This window comes from Strigops habroptila, chromosome 5 (genome assembly GCF_004027225.2).
Source record: "Strigops habroptila isolate Jane chromosome 5, bStrHab1.2.pri, whole genome shotgun sequence".
Lineage (NCBI taxonomy): Eukaryota > Metazoa > Chordata > Aves > Psittaciformes > Psittacidae > Strigops > Strigops habroptila.
The window spans coordinates 8,239,423-8,256,928 of record NC_044281.2 but is presented as its reverse complement, the minus strand read 5'-3'; the positions used below and the strand labels follow the sequence as shown (position 1 = coordinate 8,256,928).

At 39.3% G+C, this 17,506-nt stretch overlaps 1 protein-coding gene across 2 annotated transcripts; it reads left to right on the top strand.

Moving 5' to 3' along the window:
- The first annotated feature begins 1,024 nt into the window (after window positions 1–1,024).
- SLC40A1 (solute carrier family 40 member 1) lies at window positions 1,025–17,272 on the top strand. 2 transcript variants are annotated; one of them, XM_030485983.1, is made up of 9 exons: window positions 1,043–1,282; window positions 1,462–1,529; window positions 3,810–3,873; window positions 5,414–5,573; window positions 6,354–6,469; window positions 6,800–6,926; window positions 10,160–10,402; window positions 12,224–12,889; window positions 14,007–16,952. In XM_030485983.1, exons 2-9 carry the CDS (start codon window positions 1,513–1,515, stop codon window positions 14,321–14,323), a joined length of 1,710 nt encoding a protein of 569 aa, XP_030341843.1. In that variant the 5' UTR covers window positions 1,043–1,282; window positions 1,462–1,512; the 3' UTR covers window positions 14,324–16,952. The 2 variants fall into 2 exon arrangements, with proteins under 2 accessions (XP_030341842.1, XP_030341843.1); XM_030485982.1 differs by lacking the exon at window positions 3,810–3,873 and having other exon boundaries at window positions 1,025–1,282; window positions 14,007–17,272.
- The last annotated feature ends 234 nt before the right edge of the window (window positions 17,273–17,506 follow it).

The window sequence follows — 17,506 nt, the reverse complement described above, 5'->3', positions numbered from 1 at the left end:
CTGTGATTCATGCATAGAAAGTCATCTAATTAATACAAGAAATACTTTGAACAAGATCACAGGAGTGGCAAAACCGGAACAGCTTATTGGTCTGTTACATCAGACATTTGCTTCTGGGATGGCCTATATTCATGGGGGAGAAAAAACAAACCACCAGGGGAAAAAAAAACCAAAACCAGACCAAAACCCAATACAAAAGCAAGTGTACACATATAGAAGGGATCTTTGCAGTCTTACACAGTGAAAAAGTTATATCTCAGCCCTGGCAGTCAGGAGCAGTCATGTTTTCTGAAGCATGAGGACAGATACTTCTTATTTGTTTTCATAGTATCTGGAAAAAACCCTAGCCTGTTGAACATTTTGACTTTTTACATTCTATGGAAATGCAGGTTTTGCTGGTGGTCAGTACCAAAAGTAGGTCACATAGGGTGCAAAACCCAGTATTTATGGTAGGAACCAGGATACTTCATCTGAAGCAGAGAGCCTGAGCCAGAATCAAATGAGTGAATTCTGCATCATCTTCCTGAGAACAGAAGGTTATTTCAGTTAAACAGCTTAAATTTTGGTGCCTTGTTGGTTTCTTGGGGGTTTTTGAAAGGTGTGAATTGGGAGAGCTGTCATTTCCAGGTGTTTCAACTGTATGCTTGTGATATTTGACGCCTATCTTACAACCCAGCTTCTTGATGTATTTGAACAGTCAAGAATTTCACAGGTTTTAAAATCTCAGAAAAGAAAAAGGCAACGAGAGAGAGCAAACCCAAACGAAGAACACCGGCGGCCCTCCGTGCTTTCAGAAAGCACGCTGTGACACTTTTGGAGCGGGTCTCGGGGTCCATCGCCAAGGAAGCCGCCAGGCACCCAAACCCGTCCCGGCCACCCCGCTGGTTCTCGGCCGCCATCCCCCGCGGAGTGCTGCGCCGGCGGACCTGGGCAGGGCCGATGGAGGGCCGGGGCCGCCCCCGGGGCGGTCCGTGTGGGGCGGTCCCGCCGCAGCCTACAAAGGGCGGTGCGGGGAGCTCCACCGAGGCTGAAGCGTCTGCGCCTCCAGCAGTCGCGGACCTGCAGAGCGCGCCGGGCGTCGCACGGCGCTCGGCCCGTCCGCGGCGGAGCGTCCCCGGCCGCCCGCGCCGCATAAGGCCAAGGCTTTCCGACTTCAGCTACAGTGCTAGCTAAGTCGGGGAAGGCAACACGGAGCGAAGCCGCGCGTCCCCCCGCCTCCTGTCGGCTGAGCGGGCCAGCATGGCGCGGGGAGCGGAGCCGGCGGGCGAGCGGCGGCGCTGCGGTCAGTGCGCGGCCGGGGAGGCGGCGGCCGGGGCTGCTCGTCGGGCTACGGTGGTGGGGCCGGGACGGGGGGAGCTCCGGCGCGGGCGGCTTCGGGCTGAAAGCGGCGTTGGGTTCCTCCAGCGGTTGGGTGCGTGTGTCCGAATCTCCTTTAGCATTTGTTTCTTGTTTCTCGTTTAGGATCTGTGGTTGCCTATTTTACCTCTGCAAAGTTTCTCCTTTACCTTGGGCATGCACTGTCCACTTGGGTAAGTAAAATACTGGCCTGGTGGAAGTAGGATTTTGTTAATCTACCTGTGGCTTACCTGCACCTTATTGGTGCTTTCCAAAGAAAAAAAAACATACTTATGAAACTGCACACCACCACGAAGACAGAGTTCTTGTTACAACACCTAGCTGTTAAAAACCTTAATAATCTTTACATGATATGTTGCGGTAGATCCAGTTTTCAGCAGTGCAGTACTCAGTTTTCTGAGGGCCTGGGTCTGTACTTTTTTATGGTTTTATGTAACTACAGAACCAGTGAGATTCTTTATAATGTAAGTTCCAAGCAAAAGAGTTGAAGCATAGTCCATAGCAGAATGAAAGATGGTCCATTGCAACATGTATCTGAAGGACTTATATGCTTAAGTGTACTTTCTAGTGGGAAATACTCAGTGTTTTGGACGAACCCATGAGCTAGTCATTAGAAAATCTATTGAGAGTGTCAGGAGATGTCTCTTTTTCTGTCAAAATGCTTGCCTTCTGAAATGCTTTCCTTCTCTGCTAAAGTAAGTTACTACACCAGTTTTTACTCACTTTAAAGATACTAAAAATCTTAAAAATGTGCACTAAAAATAGATGACATGCTTCTATTCCATATAATACAATGAAGAATATAGGTATCTCATAATACAGTCTCAAGTCTCCATCCAATGGTTTGATTCAAAAAGAAGTGGAAAGTTTCCTCATTGATACTCCCTGTTTTGTCTGTAATCCTGGATCTGGACTGGTTTAATGTGTGCTTTGTATAGCATTGGACAAATGGTTGTTACAACATTGCACAGTGAGCTCTAGCAGCTCCTCACTTTCACTAACCTGAAAGGTCATATTGATGTTCTGTTAATGGAAGGAGGCTTGGTATCAAACTTGTTTAAACAAGTGCAATGTTTTAGCAATTATTAATGTTGCTGGAGGAGCCGAGAGGTGATGTTTGTCTCATTGCTGTTCAGAGGCCAGGTTGTTCCCTGCAGCAGTTTGTCAGCCGTGCCCACAGTGCCTGTACCTGGCAATTTGGCCAGCCCTGCATACCTCTCTCTGATGAGCACTTCAGAGCTCCGCAGTGGGGCTGCTCTCGGAGCACGTGAGTAAAGGTGACAAAGCAGAGTTTGAAAACAATGTCGCACACCATAACGAACATTAGGCTGCAAGATGTGAGTTCAGCTGCTTAGCAATATTAGTAGTATACTTTGTTCCAATGTGCTTTCTTTTGCGCTGAATATCTTGACTCCAACCAACCAAACCTGCTGAAGCAACAGAAATACAACTTATTTTGACAAAACTGGGTGCAGGACTGCACCTTTTATGTCTCCTAAGCTTTAGTGGTCCTGTAGTCTGAGTGGTTTTGCTAACAGGAGTAATAAACAAGCACCTTAATCTTCAGAACTCAAAGTAATAGATCATCTTTGTTCTAAAATAGCTCTATCTGCAATACAAAACCTGGTAGAAATGTGGGTTTCCTGGAATTGAGAGCTAATTTGGTTTCTGTGTTACTAAGCCATTCCCAAATACAGAGAGCTGTAAATGATTACACGTCACATCTCCACATACGTTCAGACTTGAACAAAGTCTAGACTATGTCTTAGGCTCGTGTTCAGTAAAGCATTTGAATGTGTGCTTTGTCTTGATCTTAATAGGCTGGACTGTGCTAACTGAACTGGAGTCTCAGACCTTACACTATTGCCTATATGTTTTTGGTTCACTGCTGTCTATAACTCGGCAGTAAAGACAAACCAGAGTGAAACTGGCATTGCCTTGTTGGTACCAGGCATAATGCTTTCCAGGAGGTCAGTTGCAACTTCCCAGCCTTATCTGTGCCACTCAGGCCTTGGGAGGCCTGTCAGTAGATAGTAGCCTGCGCTGCTTCACATGTTGGCCTCAGCATACGTTATATACATTCAGTCTGAGATGATTATAAGGATAATTATAATGACAGAAGAGCAAGAACCATCTTTAAAAGGCTGGTGAGGTTAAACAGCTGTAGTTATTTATTTTGAAGTGTTGAAATATCCACATTTTGAGACATCTTAAAGTGGGATTAAGGATACATAATTGAGGGTTTGCTGATTTCTGAAGGCAATATTTACTATTTAAATTTCAGTAGATCTTAGCTTGAAATTACATACTGCTTCAAACCCCTGTAATTCACTAATATTGTTCTTCTGTAACACTAATTTGTCTCTGCTTGCTCTTTATATTTTGATTTTGTTTTTGTTTGTTTTGTTTGGGGTTTTTTTTTTTTAATTCTTGAAAGAAGCTCATGCTTCCAGGCTGGCGCAGCTTCAGTTACCCCCAAAATTAGCTGTGTGGATTGGCCTGTTCAAAATATTCTGCGTATGCTTATATTTACCTTTTATTTTTCATCAGTTTTAATTAAAAAAAACAAAACAACACAAAACACACCAACCCCAGAGTTTTTCCTTGAACAGGTAAAATTTTTCTTCCCTCATGATAAGGTTGTAATTTTTTTTCTGCCTGTTTCTAAATTCATATTTGTGTTAAGGAAGCAAATACAAATGTTTACACATTACAATGTTTGGAGAAGCCTAGTTTAGAGAACTTCAGTAACATTAAAAGGCAAATTCTCTTTGTGTGTCTATGCTACACTGAAGACTTTAATCAAACTTTACAATTACTTTGACCCTCCAAATAGCATGCTTTTCATGTATCTCTTGATTGCTGTGTTACGTGGTATGTTAGATTTGGCAGACTTTGCTTTTTATGTTACAACTCCCTCAGTCCTGTAGAATATTTGAGGTCCTTAGAAATCTTTACTGTTTTCTGTATCATGTAGCAATTGCTTACTTAAGGCAGCAGAAAACATTTTTATATTTGGTTTATAAAAGACTAACATTAGGGACCCTTATTAAACATACTATGTGCCCTAGAATAGTATGAGTTATTTCTATGAATCCGCTTTGTTATTGATTACATAAAGCATTTTCTGTAGGGCATTTCTTGCAATATGTTTAAAAGCAAAATGAGATGTGAGTCCCATCATGTGACAACAGGAAAAACTTTTATGTCTTCATTAGCAAGACGCAGGACCCTTTGGTAGCAAACCTAAAAATATTGTGTATAGTATGAAAATCACTTGAATATGTTTAGCATTTTGGGCTTCTTTTTTATCTGCAGTAAGTGGTAGCACAACATGAAAATCTTGTATTCTAAGCACTAGGTAAACTAGCAATAGGCTAAGTAGGCTGAACTAGCAATGAGTTTCCAGTAGATTAAATGAGCTCTGATATTCTGTCTCTTAGTAATATGCCACTAACATTATTAAAAAGAGCTTAAGTCCATTGACTTCAGAAACTTTAGCTAACATTTAGGACAACACCTTCCTTGATTTACTGTGGCTATCCTGAATTGTATTATAGCTTGCTTTGGCTTGTGTGGCTGTTATGTTTTAAAGCAGCATTTGAGCTTTGATCATCTAAGAGCAAATTGCCATCTTGAAAAGTTATATTAATAGTAACAGTAATCAAGAAATCTGTTGCTAATACTTGATCTGTGCTGAAGAATCTATGTAAGCCTTCTGAGACTTGTTGCATGTGGCTGCTAACAGACTTTGTCCTTTAATATTATAATGGAAAATATCTTGAATTTTTGATGTGAAGTTACAAGCTGTAACGCTGCACTTGATTAGAACAGATGATAGTGGGATAAAATCAATGGTGATGGGATATAGTCATCAAAAAAAACAACAACAAAAACCCAACTCCCCCAACAAACAAACAAACCCCGCCACCATGCATGTGTAACAAACCTTTATTTTTACACAGATTTTTGTCAGGGTGTTAATAAAATGGTCAACCCGTGTGCTTGGAAAGTGCAAATTGTAATGTTGTGTATGTACTGTCTCTTACTCTTAAAGGGAGATCGTATGTGGCATTTTGCTGTGTCTGTGTTCCTGGTTGAACTTTATGGAAACAGCTTACTCCTGACTGCAGTCTATGGACTGGTTGTGGCGGGATCGGTTCTTCTCCTGGGAGCCATTATTGGAGACTGGGTGGACAAGAACTCCAGGCTCAAAGGTTAGATGCCCAGAGCAGGTTATTTACTTAAGGATGGATCAAATTAATGGCAAAAGATAAAGCTAATAGAGTTAACTCTTCAAGCCAAATACAAGAATGAGGCTTGCTCAGTTTTTTTCCAGAAGGGTAGTTTTTCAGAGTGGTAATGATTATACAAAGGTAGTGTTAAAGACAGGAGCAAAACAGTTTTACATCATGCTGTCTGCTACTCAGGCTAAACCTCTATGATATAGAGAGATGCACAGAAATGCAAAAAGTAAAAAGCACATAACTTCAAGGGCTGCAGACGAAGTCCTTTACTGTCTAATACTAACATACACTCAAATTACATGTTGCTCCAGTCTGTTTTATAAATAACATAGCATCAAGTTCTTCTTACACATTTTTATTTTCCAAGAGTTTGTAAAAGCATTCCATGTTATGCTGAAGAAGAATTTTAGAGCATCAAGCTAAGTCTTGTTTTTACCCACTTAAAAATAGTGTCAGCATTTAAACAGGCACAGTTTGGATTTTGATTGAGAAAAGAACTACTTGGACTGGAAATTAAGAGCAGTGAATTATTCAGAGCTGTGAAGTTAGGACAGATATTTGTTTCTCTAAGACAATGGAAGATTCAACATCTGAAACAAAGTATAGTTTTACCAGTTATATTTTGGGGGGGGAAATGGGGAAATAAAAAGTTTTAAAGAATCTGTGTGTGTTCCTTACTTATAACCTTAAGCTTATAGTTAGCTCATTCTTATGATCATAACTGTTGCTCTCTGTTTTGATTTAAAACAGTGGCCCAGACATCCCTGGTTGTACAGAATGCATCTGTCATCCTGTGTGGTGTTATCCTGATGGTTATCTTCTTGTTTAAGACACAGCTTTTGACCTTATACCATGGATGGCTTCTTGTGAGTGCTTGAACTTGTTAATAAGGAATTAATTTACAAAGAAATTTTGGGTAGCATGGGAGACATGAATTTTTATTTTTCTCTCTAGTCTGTTTAGACATTCCTGGGAGCTCAAGCTGGCACAGGGATCTTTTAGCTGGTTGGGTAAACAGGGGTGATTGTTTTCTGTCAGGAATTGTAAAGTAGACTTGGTCTTGTTTTGTCTGAAGAATAACACTGAAATGTATGAATTCAAATGCAAAAGTGTCTTTTCTGATTGTACAGGGTACAAGTGGAGATCTCCCTTCATCAATTTTCTCACATTGTAACTCTTTCCCCCCATTTCTCTAGACGATGTGCTATATCCTGGTTATCACAATAGCAAATATTGCCAATTTGGCCAGCACTGCCACAGCAATCACAATTCAGAGGGACTGGATTGTTGTGGTTGCAGGGGAAGACAGAAGCAAACTGGCAGGTGAAATATGTTGCCTTTTTAATACCTTCAATGTGTTATTTTCCAAGCTGTTTTTTTAGACTAGAGTTTTACAGAGGTCAGCACATCTTTGAGTTCCATATATTGTGTGAAAACAGCAGGTAAAAAGGGTAGCCTTTATTTTCCTCTTTCCTGCTTTGGACTGCACTTACTGAGATTAGAAATTACTGTTGTGACCATAATTCAGTTAGGCATCCCTAAACTTCTTTTGTCCTCCTTTTAGTCCTACTGCAGCTTTGTCAGGAAAACTTTATTCTTGCCAGACAAATAAACATACAGCACACTTAAATAACCAGTGTTTAATAGAAAAGCTATTTAACTTCAGGCACGTAAAGCCAAGTGTTGCAACACTTTATTTTTAGGTCTCTGGAATGAAACAGAAAACTGTTGCGTAACTGGGCTCCTCACATAGGGATCAAAGAAAGAGCTACATGAGAATGAAGTCCAGAAGAGTGAAGGAGGTAGATCAGGAAACTGTCAGTAGGAAATGCTGTTTGTACAAATGTATTTGAAATCTTGCACTTCTGTAGCATTAAATGTCTTAACTCAGAGCTGTGAACACTCTTCAGTTGGAGCTGAAAGCTCTGTATTCCTTTGACATCTGATACCTTTGCTATTAGGCTACAGACTTAATCTTCTTTTTTTGCCTAGTAAATATTTTTCTTCCTTTCCCCCCTTTCTTTTCTCTCTTTTTGGGAGAGAGAATGAGTTTCCATTCAAATTTTACTGCAGCTAGGTATTATGACACTACTTGAATGTGAGCGATTGTTTGGGATCCTCCTCAAGGATGTGTTGAACCTGACTCTCTTTTGCTGGTCCCAAGGCCATTGAAACCAAGGACTGTATGACTGATTTTTGCTGTGCTGCTGCTCTGATTGTAACTGTGTGTGAGAAGCAGCATTTTTTGCAATGAACTTGGACAGGTTATATGGGCTCTGAATCATTCCTATAAGGGAACTTAAGCCTCACCAGAAAGAGGAACTGATACTGAAGTGCAAACAAGGCGCAGAAGAGCCTAACATTGCCAAGACATTAATAGCTCACTAAAGTAACTCTGGGACTAAAGTTTTAAGTCTGACTCTTGCAGAGTTTAGATACCTCCAGGACTAGACAAGCATCTCAGTTTCTGGACTCTTAATTTTGTGTGAAGTTGCCTGAATTGCTTATAGAGTTCAGTTTACATGCCAGAGTCCTTTTAGGGATTTGAATCCTATATTGTAGATTTATTCTTGATGCTGGAGGAGATGATGGAGGTAACCTCCAGTGAAGGAATCTTACTTGCCCATCTCATCCAGGAGAGGCCAGTTCTTGACTAGATGCATTAAGTGTCTTGCTTTGGCTTCCCAGTACACATGTTTTCTGCCATAGCCTTTTATTTTTGACCTTGTAGTGTCTTTCTAGGTCATGCCTTCTGTTGAGCAGCAGTGCAGGTTAACTTCTTTTATGCATGTGAATCACAAGTAGAAAAATATTATCTCTCCATAAAAGCCTTAAAGTTCTAATGGGTTCTCATTAACCTTTCTTCTTGTGCCAGATCTTATTCAGCAAACCGTCTCCCCAGTCCCTGTACTACTTACTACACATGAGATAAGGTACAGACCACACCACACCCATGGGAGACAGTTCTGCCTCTGTACTACTTCATGATGTCAGACAGAATTGTATGACCACTTACGCTCTGTACTGAAAAATCAGGCAAGAGGTTACTCTGATTTCTCATGCAACTAAATTTAAAAATGAGAAAATCCCTTGAACCAAGCACCTTAGTTCAACTGATCTATCTAAAGGATCTTTACCAGGCTGAATAGGGTTGTTTATGTGTTTAATCATAATGTAATTTGGAGACTGTTGAAATTCCTTAACTTAAAACACCAAACACCAGCACTGACATATTTGCAAATAGTGTTGTACCTCTCTGCACTGTTAACTAAGGCTTCTCTTTGAGGAAAGGTAACTTAGTGAAATAGGGAAATAAAAACTTGCCTTGGCTTCCCCTTCTTCATTGTCCTTGATTTCATTTTTCCATTGACTCTTACTTTGTTTCTTTCCAGAGTGGAAATATTAGCTTTCCTCAGATAATTCAAAACCCCAAAGTTTAGTTCTTGGAATTTCTAAAGCCAAATGTTATGCAAGTATCTAACTTACTCATCTTAGTTAACCATTAGTCAAATTATTAACTTTGAATTCTAAATAGAATAACCTAAACATTTCTTCGAATGGCAAGGAATAATTCTCTGTAGATTCAGAAAAGCAGCTTCATACTATAAGCAGTTTCACTTGCCTTTCAAAAGCTCCAATTTCATAATAGGACTCTTAAATGGCTTTGAGATGTATTTCTAAGCAGCCTGAAGCCCTGATGTGCAGAACCATTGAGCATCTAGCAACTCTTAGGCATAGAACAATGGCACCATTAATTGAAACTTACAGGAGCCCAGAGGGTGTAATGCCACTCCAGTGGATAAGATTGGGGAGGGTGAGACATTCACTACCAGCAAATGGAAGATGCATTCATGCTAAGAACAGTCTGCTTGTTTTGACTGCAAACATCAAAGTGTGGAACAGAAAGGAGTGAGGACTTTGCTCACTATGTTCTGAGAATGCCTACAACTGCTGTCAACCAGGGTGACTCGATAAGGAAATTTAAAGCCATTTCAAAGGTCTGTTGCTATCGTGGTGGGTACTGTGGTCATCATTTATTAGAAGTAAATGGAGGAGATTAAGAAATATATGGTCCAGTATTGGGAGATAGTAGTTGCTAAAATAATCTTTACAGGAAAGAATTATATTATATGAGGTACCTTTTAATGTCTGGAGTTGTGCATGCTCGGTTTGAATGTTACAGAGATAGGCTTAGGTGCCCATAATGTCACTAGGACATAAGTGTAATCTTATCCCATGACTAACATTTTTACCTGCAGGAGTACAGTTCCGCTGTGAATCCAGCATGCTAAACCTGGTAGACCTCGTACAGGCAAAACTGGTGGGAGTAAGGGTTTGGCTTACAAATATCTTGTTTGGTCACAGTAAACTTAAACCTTAGAACACTTCAAAGGTGTCTCTGGTCAGCAGTCTAACTCCTGCTCCTGCTGGAACCACTTACAGATGGAGCAAGACTTAGCTTGTTGTGTATACATGTGCAATACTCAATTACATTTGTCAGTATTTCATTGTAAGTGTTTAGCAATTGCTTCATATCATCAACTAATTTTTGACAGATATGAATGCCACAATAAGAAGAATTGATCAGTTGACCAATATCTTGGCCCCAATGGCAGTTGGTCAGATAATGACATTTGGCTCCCCAATGATTGGCTGTGGATTCATTTCTGGCTGGAACCTGATGTCGATGTGTGTGGAATATCTGCTGCTCTGGAAGGTTTATCAGAAAACCCCTACTCTGGCTCTCAAATCTGCAAAAGTTGAAGAATCAGAACTGAAGCAGCTGAATGTAAAGAAAGGTATTGAAAACACAAAAGTAACTGTTTAAATTCACAGAATACTCACTGTATCAGTCAAACTAAAATGTTGACTTTTGTCTTCTGCAGACACTGCTTTGATGCCTGTATAGCTTTTTACTCATAGCTTGGAGGTTTCAGGTTTTGAATACAGAGACTCTGAAGTAACAATACTTCACAACCATTTGAGGAATCCCATAAAATGCAGCCAAAGAATGAATTCTGTCCTTTTTAAATTAATCTTCTAGAGTAAGTCTGCCCTGTTACTTAGGGCTGATTGCGAGGAATACTTTTATCCACCTATACCATAGCTAATAAGCTGGACAAAGCCCTTTGCTCTGTAATGTCTACAAGCAAAACTACCTGTGTAGGTAGGACTTTTTCTTGCTAACTCAGCTCTACTTAGTACTAACAGGCTTTCAGGAGATTGTAGAATAGGTAGTAATATTTCTAGTCTGGCATGCTTCAGTGAGTTCCACAGGCTGCAGGAAATGGTGGAGAAAACCAATCTACTTGGACCTTTTGCTATGCTTCCTTAGCCAAACCAAACAACTGTGATTTGCAATGTAGATAGCTATGACTATAAGCAACCTTAAAATTGGTACATTACTTTAGATAGTCTTCATGTCAGAAATTAAAATTGCTTCAGAAGCAGACTGTTTGTTATGAAGTATTTGAAACATCAGATACTGGAATACAAAACAGAAGCATTTTCCCATTTTTAAGGGAATACTGCTGAAAGCTCACGCTAAGGGCTCCCAAATGCGACATGCTGTGGGTTTAGGTTTTTTTTTTTTAAGAATTATAAATAATTCCTGGGTTTTTTTTTTTTTGTTTAAGAGCTAATTGGCAATCTGTTCTTTGCCCAGTATAGCCAGCAGATCCATTGTGGTAATAGCTGGTCCAGTGAGCTATTGGACCAGGTTGATCGCAGCTTGGGATAGGGAAGCAAGATAAAGAGCATAGAAGGCTCTATAGATTTGGAGCTGGCTCTTGAATGCTCATGGAAAATGAAGCATTCAGCTGATGTCAGTATGTAAGAAAACTCTCAGCCTGCCATTGCAGTATTCTGATTTCAGTAGAGGACTTGCATTTTTAAAAGTTGCCGAAAAGCTTTATGTCTCACTTGCAGTATGTGGAGTTTGTTTCAAACTTGACAGTGTGAAAACACTGCTCAGGAATCCAAACACTTGTATAGTTTCTATCTACACTGCTAATCTAAAAACCGCTGTGGGGTTTTTGATTATCGTTTGTCATCAGTGTAAGTGCTGTTCTTCTATATTGGAGTGAAAATGGAATTGTAGAAAAGCATGATCTGAGATTTTTATTTTTTTTTAAGGCAAGTCTTTGGCTTTGGTAGGCTTCAGCAAGCATTTCTGCCTTGGTTCTTTTACCATGACGTGAGATATTGACAGATGTTTAAGTATTCCCTACCCTCTGTGGTTACTGCATTTAAATAGAAAGCTATGCTAAAATGCCAACTAACATTAGCATTCATTAAGCAAATAATTTCTTCATGGAAATAGAGCATACAGTCTCAAGTCTATAGAGAAGAAGCAAGCCATGCTTTCTTCTACCACAGTTTAATTAAATAAGTAGGAGTTTAACTTGATAGGGATAAACTTTACTTGATCTTTCTATACAGGTGGCATTTAAGGACACTTTAAAGCATTTAAGTAATCAGAGGTTGATTCAAGGTTAATTGCAAAATTTAACTGATGCACTTATGCAGCAGTGAACTTTCTAACTGCAAACAATTGTCTTAGTTTGCACTCTGCACTTTCCAGGCAGGAATGTATCTAACAGTTACATTTCTGTTTACAGAGAGTGACATGAAACCTGCTGAAGGAGTGCAGTTAATTGTTGAAAAAGATGTAACTGGCTTTGAGCCTCGACAGGAGAAGGAAGTGAGCTGTGGTGCCCGGATTGCTGAGCCTTTCATCACGTTCCGTGATGGATGGGTTGCGTACTACAACCAGCCAGTGTTTCTTGCAGGCATGGGTCTTGCCTTTCTGTACATGACTGTTCTGGGCTTTGATTGTATTACTACAGGCTATGCCTACACTCAGGGTTTGAGTGGCTCAGTGCTAAGTCTCCTGATGGGTGCCTCAGCAGTCACTGGAATCATGGGAACAGTAGCTTTCACTTGGCTTCGTCGCAAATGTGGCCTGGTTCGCACAGGTCTCATTTCTGGAGTTGCTCAATTTGCTTGCCTGGTCTTATGTGCCGTCTCTGTGTTCATGCCTGGAAGTCCTATGGATTTGACTGTCTCCCCATTTGCCGACATCAGTGCCAGGCTGTTTGAAAGTGAACCATTAGCTACTATAGCATCTCCAGAAGATAAGCCTGAAATGTTTTTTGCGACTGGAATGCCCAACTTGTTAAACGGGTCTACTACTCCGGCTACCAGCGACCCAGAGATGAGTCCTGAGCCTGTGCCTTTAATCTCTGTTAGTCTCCTGTTTGCAGGAGTCATTGCTGCTAGAGTTGGTAAGTATTATATTTCTATTAAAATGTGAGCTATTGACTGCTTTTAATTATAAAAGTACAGTGCCTATCAACTCAATACCAATTTGAGTTTATAATTGTAGGCTACAGTTGAAGCGTTGTGTCACATTTCTAAGGCTAATTCATTACAGTTTGCATAAAAATGAAATGATCTTGCAATAGTATTGCCAGTGCAGAGACTGCAATACTGATTTCTTCCATATCATATATCGCTAATAGCAGAAAAGTTACCACATTTGAAGGTGAATGTAACTTGTTTCTTTGCTCATTTCTAGATATCTTCCTTCACAACCATATAAAACCATTCGTTAATTGGAAACAATACTAAACACTTCTGCTAAGAAAACCTTCAAACTTAGCAGTCCAGTAAATTAATCCATTCATCAAATAAATTGTCTAACCTTTAAACTTGTGAACAGCAAAGGAGTTTAGGACAGAAACTTTTATTTGGATGATGCTTAATTTATCGAGGCATTGCTGATTAGTGTCGTATTAGTATCTGCCAACAGAAGAGGCAATCAAACACATAAATGTAATTAACAGCAAGTCTCATGTGTAGAATTTTGGAGGAATGAAATAATTGATTCACGTGTATTAAGTTTGTTTGCAAGATAAACTTTTAAAACTGAATCATTAATGGACTAAAATAGCATAGAAGATAGTGTCAACAGAGACTAGTTGTAAACTATTATGTATTCTGCACAGTTTAAAATGTGTTTGTTTTTTTTTTGTTTGCAAACATTTTATGCAAAACTTAGCAATCGTAACTAGCATGAATACACTGTAAATAGCTGTAAACCAGCTGTTTAAGGAACAGATGAACAAAACATTGTTAACTTGATAGATATGTTGAAGCAAGATGTGACAGGCAAGTTAATGTGTGAAGCTGTATGTGTTATCTCGGGATATATTGGTAAGGGGAAAGTAAATTGCTCCCAACTGTCAGTGTGAAATCCATTCCAGACTGACAGGAAGCTAGCCTTGTCCTGTGCATTTTGGCAAAAGTGGAAAATTTGGAAGCATGAATTGAATTGTGCCGGCAAAGAAAGCTCATCATAAGAACTCCAGTTGTATTGATAACTGTGTTTTCTCTCCATAGGCCTTTGGTCCTTTGATTTGACTGTCACACAGTTGCTCCAAGAAAATGTGGTAGAATCTGAAAGAGGCATCATAAACGGTGTCCAAAACTCCATGAATTATCTTCTTGATTTGCTGCACTTCATCATGGTCATCTTGGCCCCAAATCCTGAAGCTTTTGGCTTATTGGTGCTTATTTCTGTGTCTTTTGTTGCCATGGGCCACGTAATGTACTTCAGATTTGCCCAGAAAACCTTGGGAAAACAACTTTTTGCATGCCGCACTCCTGATCCCAAAGTCTCTGACAGTTCACCAACTGGTAATACATCTACTGTCTGAAAGGATCCACTTCTCTTACTAACTTGCTACACAAATATAATGGTTAAACACATATACTGCCTTTAGTGACCCTAAGGTGTTTCTCTAGAGTCGAACGCATAACTTAGCTGTTTGAGGGAGCTGTTCAAAGAGAGCTAAAATTCATCTTACAGTGGCCCTGTAAAAATGTTTCATGTTTGTTAGAGGACAACCTAGTTGGATCCTGATAACTGGTGTTTCAAAGGATCCCTACATCTAGTATTTGATCTCAAAAGTTACGCTGACTTTCTGTCGCTGACCCCCTATCAGTACACCTGTATTGATACTTTTTAGTGGTTATACTAACTCAATTTGTTCATGAATTCTGAACAATTCTTGTATCCATTGAGCAAAACAAGGGTTTGGGGTTTTTTTTAGTTGCTTCAGAATAACTTGATATACAGTATTTGATTTTTTTTTTTGGTGGAGTTTTTCCTCTGTTTTTCCCCTTACCATGAACAATCCTGCTCCCCTGTCTTCTCAAATTGGTATAAACATCATTCTTGGATGCCTGAAGTGGACTCTTAAGTTCTGATGTTTTCCCAAAATGCATTTTTAGTACTCTGTTTCGGTTTAACTTTACAGAAACACCTTTATAGGGTTTTTTGCATGTTCTCTTACAATTTAGACAAGTGCTAGGTACAAGATACTGTATTACACTTTTGTTGCACTTGATAAGTAAAACATAGCCTCATCTTAGCAGAAGCTATTAATGTAACATTATAAAGCATGGCTTTTTTAATTGCAAATGACAGGTCTATTCAGGTTTGATGTAGCAGAAAGTGCTAAGGTCAGGAGTACTGGTACAGAAAGATAAAGTCTAGGGCTAATTTAGTTTTTGCCTCAGAGTACAAGCAGCTTTAGTTTATTTTTGCATGCTGTTGTTTTCAAAAACCCTACTAAAGCATGATATATTGGTATATTATTAGTATTCCAGGCAAAAGAAGTCGTAAAGTGGATTACTTGCATGTATCTGTTTTACATGTATGTGAATTTTGACTTATTTTGTTCTAAAATACCGCTAAAACAATGAGATGTTGGACTGTGTGGCCCTCTAAAGCAACTTTGGAGCAATGAAGAAAGATATATCCCTCTGATTTTCAGGAAGTTCTTGCATTTGTTTTTTTCTTTTTTTTTACCCTGCATGTCTACTAACACAGTACTTCCGTAGTCAATAACTGTATGTGCACTTTTGTGGAAACACTTTGCTTTTGCAGTAGAGTTGAACCTGGTGGTGATCTGAATTTTCCTATGGCATGACTAGGACTTCTAAACTTAAATCTTTGTAAAAATGTTTGTTTGCAAAATAATTGGTATGCAAAAACATATGTCAGCAACTCATGAAGGGTATCCTCTGCAACTTTTAAGCCATTTTGTACATTAGGTACTGTCCTTCAGCCATCAGTTTTGCCAAACTTCAACCCTGAATGCGTGTGAGCTCCATTGACATTAAAGGTGTTACACCAGGGCTGAATCTAGGCCATTCATCATAAAATTTGTAATGATTACATTATGTATCAAACTAAATAGAATGTGGCTTTTGTCTTGGATACTGCATTTTGTAAGAGGAGTGAAAGTGAATGTACAGCCAATGTACTTGTAGCCCTCAGTATTCAATAACTGGATGTAACAATTCTTCTCCTCTAATGGACCAAAACTACCCATTACTGCTATGTTACTGAAAGTGTCTCAGGGATGTTTTCATTAGGTTTATAAGTGTTTATACTTTGACCAAGCTTTAGGTTTTGTTTTGATATAATGAAGTAAAATATGTAAATTACAGTAGCTTTAAAAATTTGTGACTCAATCCTGAGTGTAAGTAAGTTCTTAAGGAAAAGGGAATTTCACCATCAGCAGGATTTAAAAGTCAGAAAACAAATAAAACAAACTCTTCTAGATTTGTAGAATAAATACGCCCAAAGGATAGCCTGTATGGTATGTGATAAGTACACAAGTAAATAAAATACCTCTGATTTGCCAAATATGTTTTCTCACATGTATCTAATCTGAATTGGGACCAGATTTTAATATTGCTGAATATAAGTAAAGGTAGCCTAAATGTCAGTGAATGCCTCCATACTGCACTTTGAACATCTGAATGCCATTGTATTTGTTGGACTCACTGGCCATCAGGGAAACAAAGCTGAAAATGCGGTTTCTTGTGGGCTGTCTATAGCCTACAAAACCCAGTGTGCCTAAAGCTTTATGCTGTAGCGATCGCTGAGCACTAGACATCCAAGAGAGGATGTATTCCTGAAGTCTGGAGAACTCCAGAAACGTAACAAATAGAGCTGGGAGCATACTATGTTCCCATCTGTTTCCAAAGTCTTTTTTTTCCCCAAGAGCAATGTAGTCTTATTTGAGTTGAGTAGCAATTCATTTCATAAATAGTTCCACTAGATAGTGCAGTCTGAATCTCAAGCCGAAAAAAAAGTAGTATTGGGAGGGGCTGGACCTTTGTGTTTTGTCCACATGATGTTGCTAGGATTCGTACGAGCAGATATACACCTGGAAGGCAAGACAATCCTAAAAGAGAAAGGTGAATGCTAGCTGTAAGAGGAATAAAGAGGTCTAAATTGAAATCTTGAATGTATTGGTCTGAGTCAGATGTCAAAAAATGTATGCTGCTTGAGCCCACCCCATTTGTGTGTAAGTCTGATGTACGCAGACACCTGTACTGATCAGTACTTTGAAGCAATGTGGAGCCTGAAGTCTTACTTGGCAGGACTTTCAGTAAGAAAGCATTTTTGGCCTTGTATTTATTTTTTTTTTTAATGTGTCCAATTTGGATGAAAACTGCCCTTAAAATGTACGCACTAAAAATCAATCTTACAAAATAGCATATTTTATTATACAACCTTATGCTGGACATAGTATTGATTTATGTATTACTATTGTTAAATCTGATGAATAAATTTGCATAAAAATTTATTTGTCCTGTTTACTGAGTTTGTGGGCATCTTGCTATGCGGTATTTAGCATGGATCTGGTAGAGGAAGGTTTTCCATAGTGATGGGATGGAAGCAGCCATGAAGCACAAACAAATAATATTGAGGAGAAAGAAACAAGTGTAGTAAAGCCTTTCTGTGACCCTATAGCTCTGTCTTTAGTGAACTGATTTTTTTATTTACCATCCACAGTTGTAACTTAAGACACAACAGCTGA